Source organism: Ammospiza caudacuta, chromosome 28 (assembly GCF_027887145.1).
Source record: "Ammospiza caudacuta isolate bAmmCau1 chromosome 28, bAmmCau1.pri, whole genome shotgun sequence".
NCBI classification, from domain to species: domain Eukaryota; kingdom Metazoa; phylum Chordata; class Aves; order Passeriformes; family Passerellidae; genus Ammospiza; species Ammospiza caudacuta.
Window position 1 is genome coordinate 2152604 of NC_080620.1, and position 12797 is coordinate 2165400.

General features: G+C 55.4%; 1 protein-coding gene across 1 annotated transcript in view; it reads left to right on the plus strand.

Moving 5' to 3' along the window:
* The first annotated feature begins 5994 nt into the window (after nt 1-5994).
* DOT1L (DOT1 like histone lysine methyltransferase) overlaps nt 5995-12797 on the plus strand; it is an 87636-nt gene continuing 80833 nt past the window's right edge. Inside the window, exon 1 of the mRNA XM_058821100.1 lies at nt 5995-6167. Coding sequence (XP_058677083.1) covers nt 6087-6167 — 81 coding nt within the window. The 5' untranslated portion in view covers nt 5995-6086. The remainder of the gene's footprint in view (nt 6168-12797) is intronic.

Below are 12797 nucleotides of genomic sequence, written 5' to 3' on the forward strand. Positions count from 1 at the left end.
TGTGCCCCTGGTTTTGTCCCTCTCATTCCTTGCTGAATCTGGAGCTCTGGCTCCTCATGCACAGTGCTCCCACCACTGTGTGAGGGAGTGGCAGCCACATCTCCCTAGGGAGAAAAAAAACCCAAACTGGGCTCAAACCCAGCTTGAGACCAGCTCCAGGACCAAAAGGGGGACACTGACAACCACAAGTGGCTTTATCCTGCCTGGACCTCCACTGGCACCAGCAGGGCTTTGATGCCTCACCCAGCCCAGGCCCTCAGTATCAACAGGCTCCCGGTGCAGAGGAAAATGTTGCATCACTGTTGTTGTGGCAACTGCAGCCAGAGCATCCCTGGAGAGCTTTTGCCCAGAGAGCTGGCAGGACAGATGGAAAGGACAGATGTTGCTCCATCGTGTGGAAGGGAACTCCCTGGAGCCACGCAGGATTGACCCCAAGAAATTAAAGTGGGGCTTGGAAAATGGCACTTAGGGCATTTTGCTTGAGGGAAAGGGAAGCTGTGCACAGAGCTGGCTCCACCCCTGGGGTTATGGACCACCAGCATCCTGCCCTGCCACTACCAGGGCTCCCCTTGGGATATTTCATCTGATGGGAACAAACTTGCCTGCAGGAACCTGCCTCGTGATCCAGCTTGTTGTTGTCAGCTAAATTGGGTCAGTAGTGAGGATGAGCTGTTGCTGGAAGGCAGGTTAACACCAGAGGAGCTGTGTGCTGCTCAAGCCCCTGTGCCAAGCCCTGGCCCTGCCTGAGGGTCAATGGACACGTGAACATGATAGAAGCTGACCCCAGAGTCCAAGGGGAGTAACCCCAGTGTGGGATGGGCTCCAGAGGAGCCTTTGCACGCCGTTTGTGCACAGACTGTCAGAGCAGTGCCTGTGTAAAGTGTCCTTGGTGCATTAATGCCCTCCCTGTGTCCCCCCACACTGCACATGGGACCCCCGTTTGGGGGATCCCTGGCTGGGGCTGTGTGGGAGCAGAGGTGGGATGTGGGGGCAGGAGGGGCTGTGCCAGCTGCCTGTGGGCACCAGCTGCCCACTGTGCACTCCTGACAGGGGAAAAATCTCTTTTCCAGTGCTACAGGAGCAGAGTTGTGTGCACAGAGCTGTGCAGAGCTTCCCCATTCTTCCCTATCCAAACTGGTTCATCTGGTGGTGGCAAAAAAAAAAAAAAAAAAAAAAAAAAAAAAAAAAAAAAAAAAAATTCAGCTCTGAATTGTGTCAGCCTGGAGCCAGAAGCTGAAGCTGGGGGATGCAGCAGGACCAGCACACCTGGGGAGGAGATGGGAACCTCTTCCTCAACAAACCTCCACACCAGAAAAATCCAACTGCTACTGATGTGGAATTGGATTATTGATTCTCTGGAAGGGCCAGTGCTGCAGGTCACTGCCTGCTGTCCCTGGAAAATCATCTCTGGAACCCTGGCAGCACCCAGTGTGTCCTGGTGCAGAGCAGAGAGGAGCTGCAGGAGAGCACAGGGTGAGTGGGCAGAGAGAATCAGGGAATTGTTTGAGTTGGGAGGAACCTCAAAGCCCATCCAGTGCCACCCCTGCCATGGCAGGGACACCTCCCACTGTCCCAGGGTGCTCCCAGCCCTGCCCAGCCTGGCCTTGGGCACTGCCAGGGATCCAGGGGCAGCCCCAGCTGCTCTGGGCACCCTGTGCCAGGGTCTGCCAACCCTCACAGGGAGAAATTATTTCCCAAAATCCCATCTAACCCTGCCCTCTGGCACTTGGAAGCCTTTCCCCTGACCTCTCACTACATGCTGTGGTCAGAAGTCCCTCCTGAGATTTCTTATAGACCCCTAAGACACCCAAAAAAGCAAAAATCCAGAGCTGTCCAAGGGACAGAGTGGCTCCCAGCTCTCTCACGTATCTCAGGGGTCACTTCAGCTCACTGAACTAGCAGAAAACATTGGAAGGTTGGCATTGCCCTTCCTTGCTTCCCTCTCTTCTTCCAGATGTAAAACTCAGAGAAATCAGTGAAAAGATGTCCTGATTCAGGCAGGTGCTTCAAAAATGACCCACTGCCCACTACCTGCCAGGAGACATCAGCTCCAGCACTGCACCCCTGCATGGTGGCCAGATGGTTGGGATTCATCTGGGAAATGCTGGAAGCTTCCATTACTCTTTATTAGCAGCCCAGGAGCCTGCTTGGGCCACACAAGGACTTGGACGACAAACTGATTAAAGACCATCCTAACGAACTCAAAGAGAATTCTTTAAATGGAGCCTGCTGTGCCTTGGAGAACTCCTGCCATGTCTATTTATTTAAATTTAATGGAATTTTTGTGGTAAGCTAATTAAAAATGAATTGATTATTTAAGAGGCAGTCAGAGCAGTTTAAGCACTGCTGACTTGATGATTTTAGTGTTTTCTTTAGAAAAGCATTGCTAGCTATGGAGCTTTCTGCACGTACAGACGTTTAAGGGGGAGGAAAAGGATACAAAGAGGGGAGTGGATGAGTTTGGAGCAGTTTCTGGATTAGGGAGCAGCCATGGGGAGGAGCAGGGGCACATCCCAGCCCCCATCACAGAGCTGTGCAGCTGCCCTCAATAAACAGCTCCTGTCTGTGCTGAAGGCAGAGACCTGTCAGGAAATAAAGGTATTAAATAATGCACAAAATCCCTGTGCAGGGAATATCCTGCTCAGGATGCATTTCAGGCACGGTGCATTCCCTGCCTTCCTGAGGAGCACAGTGACCCCAAGCAGGACAGCAGACACTGGATGTCTCCATGTCTCCATCCCAAAGGATTTGCAGAGGTTCAGTGGATGCAGGAGGCTTTGCCTGGCCCTGGAGGCACATCCCAGAGCAGGAGCAGAGTGGATGTGATGGCACCAAAGCTGAGCTCCGTGGCCCCCGAGCTCCCCAGCATGGCTGAGCCACTTCCTCTGCAGCACCATAAAACAGTGATGGGATTAATAAACTGGGCACAACAGCCAGGAGAGCCAGATGGCACAATCATCCTGCCCTGAGCTGTGTTTACTTGTCTTTGGCTGAGAAAGTGAGGAACCACAAAGGGGAAAGGTCCCAGCCCACACTGGCATGGCAGGACAGCAGATCCCAGCAGAACTTCCACCACCAGTTTATTGGGAAGGACTGGTTTTCCCTCCGGGTGCCAACTGGCTCTGCTGGAGCCGGCTGCAGGTCAGAGCCTGGGCTCAGCCATGCCCAGCTGGGCTCAGGGCACCTCCTCAGGATGCTCCTGTCCCGCAGGGATGCTCATCCCCAGCAGACACCGGCTCCCCGCTGCTCTTCCCACCCTCAGATGGATGGCACGGTGTCATTGTCCCCTGGGAGGTGAGCAGAGGGTGTGGGTACTGCGGTGCTGCTCGGTGCCCTTCCCTCGCAGTGCAGGACAGGGTGGCACGGTCCCCAAATGTCCCTGCACCCCAGGGCATGCGCTTGTCCCGGGAAGAGGGAAATTATCACCCGAAAGGCTGTGAAGGAGGGAGCTCCGGCCTGATTTATCGCCCGGTTTGGCACCTATAGACATGCAAACGGTGTCGCCCTGCCCTGCGGGCACCTATAGACATGGAAATGGCTGTCACTGAGCTCATCACCGGCCGCCATAGAGATGCAGCTGCCACCCCCACCCAGGTGTCCCCGCTCCCTGTCCCCGCCCAGGACACCTCCCGGTCCTGTCCCTGCCCGGCTGGGGTGCCCTCAGCCCTACTCCCAGGTTACACCGTGTTGCAAAGCTGTAGCGGCCGCCACAGAGCTCCCGATGTTGCTCTGGGCACCCAGTGCTTGGTAGCTGTGGCTGATGGACCCCGTCCCCATGTCCCTCCATCCCCGTTGTCCCCCTGTCCCGTTGTCCCCTTGTCCCCACTGGACACTGCTGTGCGCAGGGCTCCCTCTGCTCCCCCGTGCCCATAAAGCTCCTCCTCAGAGCTGTGTGGATCCCCCTACACAGCCTGGGACACACACCCGCGTGCCATGGGGATACCCCCTCTGTGCCCCCACGTGTGACATGTCCCCATGATCATGACTGTCACCGTGTTGGCACCGGCAAAGCTCACAGGTCACTCGTGAACAGACTTTGCACCAGGAGCTTTGGGGGCTTGGTGCAGTGAGCCATGAGCACAGCCTGGCCTCACACGAGTGGCCTGTGCCATCATGAGTGTGCCAGCTGTGTGCCATCATGTGTGTGACAGCCCTGTGCCCTCTTATGTGTGTGCTAGCCCTGTGCCGTCATGAGTGTGCCATCATGTGTGTGCCAGCCCTGTGCCATCATGTGTGTGCCAGCCCTGTGCCATCATGAGTGTGCCATCATGTGTGTGACAGCCCTGTGCCATCATGTGTGTGACAGCCCTGTGCCATCATATGAGTGTGACAGCCTTGTGCCATCATGAGTGTGCCAGCTGTGTGCCATCATGTGTGTGACAGCCCTGTGCCATCATGAGTGTGCCAGCTGTGTGCCATCATGAGTGTGATAGCCCCGTGCCCTCACATGCACGTGACAGCCCTGTGCCATAGTATGTGTGTGCCAGCCTTGCACCACCCCATGAGTGACCCAGCCCTGCAAGGCCACCTCAATGTCCCATGCCAGCCTGGTGCTGTCACACGGAGGGTCCCAGCCTTGTGCTGTCACATGGGCGCTCCCCCCTCACACAGACCCTGAGTGCCACGGCCACCCTTGCCCTGTGTGACGTGTGACAATGTGGCCCATCCTGCACATGTGTGCCATGTGCCACCCTTGGCCTTGTCATGTGTGTCAGTGCAACCCATTCTGCTCCCATGTGCCATGTGTCACCCTCACCCTGTCACCTGTGTCACACCACAGCCCGTACTGCTCCCATGTGCCGCCCTCTCCCCATCACACACGTGACAACATGGCCTGTCCCACTCCTGTGCCCATGTGCCAACCTTGGCCTTGTCACATGTCATGCCACAACCCGTTCTACTCGCATGTGCCACTCTTGCCGTGTCACATGTGTCACACTACAGACCCTCCTGCTCCCATGTGCCACCCTCACCTTGTCACACATGTGTGACAACGTGGCCTGTCCCTTCCCGTGCCCATGTGCCATTTTGCGCCATCACACACATGTGACACTGCAGCCCATCCTGCTCCTGTGTGCCATGTGCCACCTGGGCCCTGTCACACGGGTGTCACACTGCAGCCCATCCTGCTCTTTTGTGCCATGTGCTGCCCTCATCCTTGTCACATGCATGTCACACTACAGCCTATCCTGCTCCCGTGTTCCAGGTGCTGTCCTGGCCGTGTCACACACATGTGACACTGCAGCCCATCCTGCTCCTGTGTCCCAAGTGCCACCCTGGCCCTGTCACATGCATGTCACACTGCAGTCCATCCCGTTCTTGTGTGCCATGTGCTGCCCTGGCCCTGCCACATGTGTGTGACACTATGGCCTGTCCTGCTCCCATATGCCATGTGCCACCCTGCTCCTGTCACACGCGTGTCACGCTGCAGCCCATCCTTCTCTCGTGTCCCATGTGCCACCCTGGCCTGTCACATGTGTCTGGCGCCGCAGCCGGTGCTGCTCTCCTTGCCAGGTGCCACCCCTGTGCCACCCCTGTGCCATCCCAGGGCCACCCCGGTGTCCCCCCGGCCTGTCCGGGGTCCCGTCCCCGCAGCCCCCCCACTCTGTGCGCGACCCCGGCCCGCAGGAGGGGGGGGGAATGGCTGCGGGTGCGCGCGCACGAGAGGCCGCGGGAGCGCGCGCGGCGCGGGGGCAGCTGAGGACAGGGGGGAGGGAGGGGAGGGAAGGGAAGGGGGGAGGGACCGCGGGGCCGCGCCCGCCCCTCTCCCCGCCCGCCCCCTCCCCGCGTCTGTCGCGTCGCTCGGGCCCGGCCCGGCCCGGCCCCGGCGCCTCATTGTGCTTCGCCTCACGCCGGCCCAAGATGGCGGCGGCGCCCGAGAGCCCCGCGAGCCGCCAACGACAATAGAGGGAGGGACGGGACCCGCCGCCCCCCCGGCACCGGCCGCCCCTCCCCGCCGCTCCCGCCGCCCCCCGCCCGCCGCACCGCGCCCACGCCCCCGGCCCGGCCCGGCCGCCGCACCCCGCCCCGGCCGGCCCCTCTAGCATGGTGCGGGGCCGCCGCCGCCTCGTCCTCCGGCTGCCGACATGGGCGAGAGGCTGGAGCTGCGGCTGAAGTCGCCCGTGGGAGCCGAGCCCGCCGTGTACCCCTGGCCGCTGCCCGTCTACGTGAGTATGGCCCGGCCCCACACCTGCCCCGCGCCCTGTCAGCGCCCCCGGCCCTGTCCCGGCCCTGGCAGCCGCCGGGCGATCCCTCAGCGCCGGCCCTTCCCGGGATCCGTCGGGATGATCGCCCCCCGTGAGGGAACCCTCCCGCAGCCCCGGCCCCGGGTGCCGCCGCTGCTCGCCTGGAAGTCAAATCCCCAATTTCATTTTATAATTGGTTGACTAAACCGAAGGGCGGGGAGGAGGAGGACTGGTTAATGAAAAGTTTTCGTGTTTTCCTCGCGCTGGGCTCGTGTAGCTGGTTAATAACCGGTGCTGCTGCGAGCGGGGTGGAATCCAGGGATTCTGGATGGGGGAATAGCGCTTAAATTATGGATGGCCTCGGGTGGTCGTGGGGACCCCAGGACCAGCCGCAGAGGGGGAATAAACAGCGGCCAGCGGCGCTTGTGGGTCTGGGGCTGCCGCCAGTTCCCCTCCAGCCGTGCCCTTGGAGCTCCCCTTTTATTTATCCCGAGTAGAATTCGAGCCAGCCGCAGTCCTCGTGCTTCCAAATAAAATGTCACTTGTCCTTGCTTAGCTGCCGCGCGGCGTTTTTCCCTAACTTGCCTTTCTCCCGAGCCCGGACGAGCGATGTGTGACCTTGATAACAATGTCCATGTTCAAATTAGTGACAATCCCACGAGAGGCGAAAGGCTCTGGGGAGGGTATTTTTGGATGTGTGTAGGCTTCCTATCAACCCTTGAGCAATTTCTCTCCCTAACTGCGCGTAGCCCCTCGGAGCACAGTTTGCAAAGGCGGAACGTCTCTCTATATGTTTACTTGGCGCAGGCACTGTTGATTATCCCTGCGTTCCAGGCTGTGCTGTTGTACGTGAGCCCTTTCCCGGCGAGAACACGCTGGGACGCACAGGCTGGGGCAGCTGATACTGCTGATGTTGTTGCTCGCTTTTGGCAATCGCTGCTTGTGTGTGAGCGATTAGGAATATATCGCTCGTGGCAGGGGGAGACGGCTGCCTGCTCCTATCTGCCGCCTGCCTTTCAGGGGCTGCCGCTGTGGCCGTGCTGCTTTTCCAAAACATCCTCCATGCAGTGCTGTTCCCGGCGTGTCTCCCAGCACACACACTGGTTAAGCGCAGCCTTTCCTGTTTGGGCAGCTCTGTCAGTGTTGGCGGGCGCGCGCTCCGCTCAAATTGTCAGAAACTGAAAGTACAAGCGATGACCGGCTTCGGTTTTCCTCGCCAAATATTAACTCGTGTCCCCCCCTCCCCTCTCCGAGCGGGTTGTGTGAAGCGGAGGTTAAAGATTACGCGGGATAGGGATTGTTCTGGGAGGGAGGGGTGGTTTTATGTCTGTTCACAGAGATTACTACGGGCTTAAAAACCGAAATACCGACCCCCCTGCCCTTTATTTTAGGGGTGAAACGTGTGTTTTGCAGCATGGGAAATAAGGATTTAGTTGAATTGGGGAAACTTGAGCAGCTGGTTTTGAGGATGGCAGAATAAATAGAATTTTTTCGCAGTTAATCAGAAATGCGGGTGGTGGTGGTGGTGGTGGTGGGCGGGGGGGAGGGGGCTGTCACCCCCTATGTACTGCGAAATACCACAAACCCCAAACATCCTGCCCTTAACCCGTCCGCTCGGCACTGCCAGCCTTTCCAGAGCCATTCCCGAGTGGATGTTCCTCCGGGAGCCGGGCAGCGAGCGGAGCGCTGCGGCCAAGGCGCGCTCGCACACACGCACTCCCCTGCTCCGCCTGAGCCCTGGGGCTCTGCAAACAAATCCCCGTGCCCGTGGCAGCGCTTGGCCTGCTGACATCGTGCTCTGCTGAACGGCAGCCGCGCTTTCCCCGCGCTGGCGCGGCCCCGAGCTGCCGGCAGAGCCCGGCTCGCTTTGACGTAAGCAGAACATTTCTTAGTTTCACCGCCCGTGCTGCCGAGGAAGCAAGGTGGGATAGCCGAGAGGAGGGAAAATAAAAAAAAAAAAAACCGAAAAAACCACACCATGCTGATTCAAGGAGTTTTATTTAGCAGCGTTCTGGTTGCTTCCTGTTGTACTCTGTGCGATGTGTTTTCCGAGGGAAAGGGAACGGGAAACTCGGGTTATTTTTGGTGAGAGCAGCAGCAGTGGCGCGGAGTCATCTTTCCCAACATCCGAGGCTCCGTAGTGTGAACCTGCTGCGTGCCCGGGCTCCGCGGTGTGATGTAACCCTGCCTTGAGTAACTTGGCTATTTTTATGCCCTTACTACATCTCAAATTAGCGGCGTCAGTGTTGCTGCGTTGAAGGCTGGTCTCTCCCATTAATGGACGCCTGCGTTAATACCGCGTCTCTTTATTGCTGGGCTGCTGTATAATAGGAAAAGTGGGGTCTCTCCAGACTGCTGAGCCCGGATAATAGCCCGGCTGACAACCCGGCGCTTGTTGGGATGCTAAAAGAGCCGGGGAGGCTGATGTGAAACATGCATTTCCCTGCGAGTCTAATTAGGGCCGTGGGAGGAGAGAGAGCGGCGGCGGTGGTGCAGCTCCAGCCTCCCACTGGCTCCCACACAAAACTGAAAGTGCGGCTCCTTCCCCCGCCTTCCGCCGCCTCAAAGGAAAGGCCACGGTGCCCTAATGAAGCCGTGGTGAGCCGTGCTGGCCGTGCCACACTGTGATGAGTAAGTTGAATAGTGCATGGTGAGTAATCTCTCCTCATGACTCACAAAATATTTTCTGATGTTGACCTCTGTTTTTGTGACTGCCCCGCTTAATCAGAGCTGAAGTGAGTGTACTCTTTTGTGGGCTGGTTAACTCCTCGGCTCCCACGTATCTGCCCCACTTTTTGCTGGTGCCAGGTTGACAAGAGACCCAGGGATATGGTGTTAAAATTTTAATTTTGGCACTACGAAAGATACAGGCCTAGATAAAGGAAGTATTTGGGTGATAGACCAGAGTTAATGGATCTAACGGGTCTTAAATAGGCTACTGCTGGTGGAGGGTGGCATTTTCAGTCACACTTCAAGTGTTGCTAAGCATAACTTGGTACTCACATTTACATCTGAAGGGTTTAAGGGGTGAAGTCCCCTTGTGTAGTTTTAAGACTTGCAGATATTTAGTTGTTTCCCCTGAGAATTTTTCCTGAAATGGTTCATTCTTGTCTCTGACTTCTACTATAGTTTAATTTGAATATGAATCAGGTTTAAATTGGAGATTTTTTCATTTTATACCACAGTAAGGCCTGCCTGATCTGTGAGGTGTCTCAGGTTGTACTTTGAACTCCTGACAAGTTCCTGTGTAGAATGGCAGGCTGTTGTGTGTGCAGGAGGAGAAAGGGGTGGGGGTGTTGTGGGGTGGATCAGCTCTACAGCCTGGTCTGGCAGGGTTCTGCTGATAAATCTGTGGCACCAGGGAGGGATTGCTTGCACAGGGAGCTGAGCAACAGGAGGTTCAGAGCTGCTGAAGCTGATAATTGTCACCAAAATCGGCGTTTGCTGGGCTGCACCCTATTGCAGCAGAGAGTTGGTGAATGTGGAAAAGCCTGTTTGCAGTGTGTCAGAGAGAGGAAGGACACTGTGCTTCATTTTGCTCTCCTTAGGGCCTGCGCTGCAGGTTGGCAGTGCTCAGTGCCACTGGGCACAGGAGGCACAGGCGGGTGCTGAGGGCTGTGCAGGGCTCTTGTGGCACCCTGTCCTGTCCCTGCTGTGTTCAATAGGCTGCCAGTCCCTTCCAGGTCCAGAATGAGCCATGTGCCTGTTGTGCTGTGATCCCTGCTGGGTGCCATTCCCTTGGAAGGCCCTACAAGTGTCCATGTGCATCAGGTTGTTGTGGGTTGTGTTCCCCTCTCCCTGTGGGATTTGTGGGGGCTGAGCTGTGGCAGCACCCGGGAACTCCTGCGGCCCCTGGGAATCCCAGTAGGGTTGTGCTCTGGGTATGGGATCACAGGATCGTGGAATGCTTTGGCTGGGATGGGACCTTAAAGCCCATCTTGTTCCACCCCTTGCACTGTCCCAGGTTGTTCCAAGCTGGCCTTGGACACTTCCAGGGATGGGGAAGCCACAGCTGCTCTGGGCACCCTCTGCCAGGGCCTCACCACCCTCACAGCCAAGAATTTATCTTCTGCCCTAGTTACCATATGCTAATACCAATTTTTTTTATCTACCAATTTTATTCCCTTTTTCCAGCCTTTGACTCTGTCCCCCAGGAATGGACAGTCCTGGTTGTGCCACTGTGCACATATTACCAATATTACCAGGGTGAGGTGCCTCTGCCCTGAGCTGCTGGAGCTTAAACCTCCAAATCAGTGCCTGTGATGAGAAGTCTGGCTTGAATAATTAATTTATTTGTGTTCCTCATTGTTACTGCTGACTTTCCACTCAGCTGTGATGGCAAGAAAATTCTCATTTTCTAATTGAGTGTTGTCAGAGCATCACCCTGCACCTGGAGGTGTGTGTGTGGCTGCTGCTGGGAGTAATGGGATACAAGCTTCTTACTACTACATTTTGCACAGGTGGGAGGGTGCAGGGTGTGGGTTTTGGTTATTTATATTTTTTCCTTATCCAGCTGATACCATTCTGTCACCAAAGGAATGTGCTGTGCTGTGCAGGGAGACCTCAAGGGCAGGGAGTGTTAATGAAAATCACAGCCCAGAGGGGATTGTCACCTTTGAAATTAAAGATCAACGGTGGAGATGAATAACAAACCTTGTCTGAGAATTTAATCCTCTTTTTTTTGTGCGTGTCACTCAGCTTTCCTGGGAAGAGTTTCTGTGCTGCCTGCCTTTGGCTTCCCAGGCATGGAGGCAGGTGTGGCAGTGCCATGGGATGGTGCTGTAGGTGATTTTGGGAAGGAGCCTAATTGTTCCCTTGGGGTTGGAGCTGCCCTGTGCATCCTTCCCTCTGCCACAGACCCATCCCGTGGGCTCCTTATTCCACACCCCACCGCCCTGCAGTGGGATGAGCTGATGGAAAACACATTTTACACCTGCTCCTTGCTTTCCTCTGGGAGCAGCCTGAGCTGGAGGGGGAAGGTGAAGCCCCACTGATCCTCCCTGTGGGTTGGGAGTGTTGGTGCCTGCGGGACAGCTCTGGGAACAGAATCGCTGGAAAAAATGTAGCAGTGTATTCATTCAGAGGCGGCCCCCCGCCCTGCTCTGTGAAATGTGAGTCAGGTTCTGCCCGGGGCAGCCGGCCCTGCAGAGGAGGCACAGGAGGAAACTGTTGCTCTGCCTTTGCCAGGCAAAAACCTCCTCACCCCCTGAGTAATGGCCCAGAAATTCGGCACAGTCCGGGGGGGTTTCCCTGTTGCTTCAGCTTGTTGGGAAATGCTTGTGGGGATGAGTAATCACTCAGAACAAGCTTGTCTGGGGAAGGGAAGGTTTGAACATTGAGCGCAGTTCCGATTTCTCAGCACCTCTCTCTCTCTCTGTCTGCCTTCCCCTGTTGTAAAAACACCTGGAGTGGGGAGAGCACGCAGCGTGAAGCTGGGAAATATTGAAATATTGACTCAGTCATTTCAGAAGCACTCGGGTTCCTGTGCTGCCCAGCACATCACACAGCTGGCACTGTTACATCATTTCCCTGCCCTTTTCCCCAGTGCCAGAGGGACTCAGGGATGTGCTCCTGGGGTTCACAAGAGCCCTGCAGCATTAATTGTGCAGCACGTGGGCAGCACAGAAGAGCACTTTCCTTCTGGGCTTCACCCTTTGAAGCAGAACTTGCCCTGAGTGACAATCGGTGCTTGTTCAGTTCTCCAACTCCTTTGTTCCAAGCCCTGACCCGTTGGATACAAGATAAATCACGAGTTCAGTTAACAGACATTTTTTTTTGCCCAGTTTGAAAAGTGAAAGTTGGTCTCTTGTCTTGCATCTTAAAGACCACACTAGTATTTATTTTTTTATATAACTGGTGTATCTGAAAGGCAACTGTTGAAAGACAGAGTAGCTGTCCAGGATTGCTTGTTTTCCCCCTTTCATTCATCAGCAGATGAGTGAGGATTAATGTTCCTGTCCAGGCCAAAGTTCCAGCCCAGGCAATTCAGATTTATCTACCTAAAAATTCACCCATCAGCTCCAGTTGGACACAGCAGTAAAAGCTTTCAGTGTGCCAAGGGAAATCCATGCCCCCACATGCAGCTCCAGCTCTTGTCCTTCGTGGCAGCCTTATTATATATGGAGATGATTATCCTTTCAAGGCTTAGATACGGGACTGAGTTGTGTTGCCTCTGGGAATTTAGGCAAAACATCTTACCTCTTGGTATGTGAGATTTATGGGGGATTTAATCACCCTTCTCCCCAGACATCCATATGTCTACTTTTGTACTCTTCCTTCTTTCTTTTCCCCCTTTCTCATTGATTTGCTTTTTTTCCTTCCTGCTTTGAGTTAACCTTTAACTGCCTGATTAAAGTTTTGCACTGTAAAGATCAACACAAGGACCAGAGGTGGGGTGATTTTTTTGTGTCTTTTATCACATATTGATAATCATAAATTGTCTCAACGTATTTTTGCTTCAATTACTTTCTCCTTTCTAACAGAAGGATCCACAGAGGGAGGAAAAGTTCATGTTGGGAATTGTGAACATATTTACTTTCATGGTAATTATTAAAGACAAAACTAACTCTGAAGAGGAACAAGAAATAAAACTGAATAGGAAAGTTGGCCACA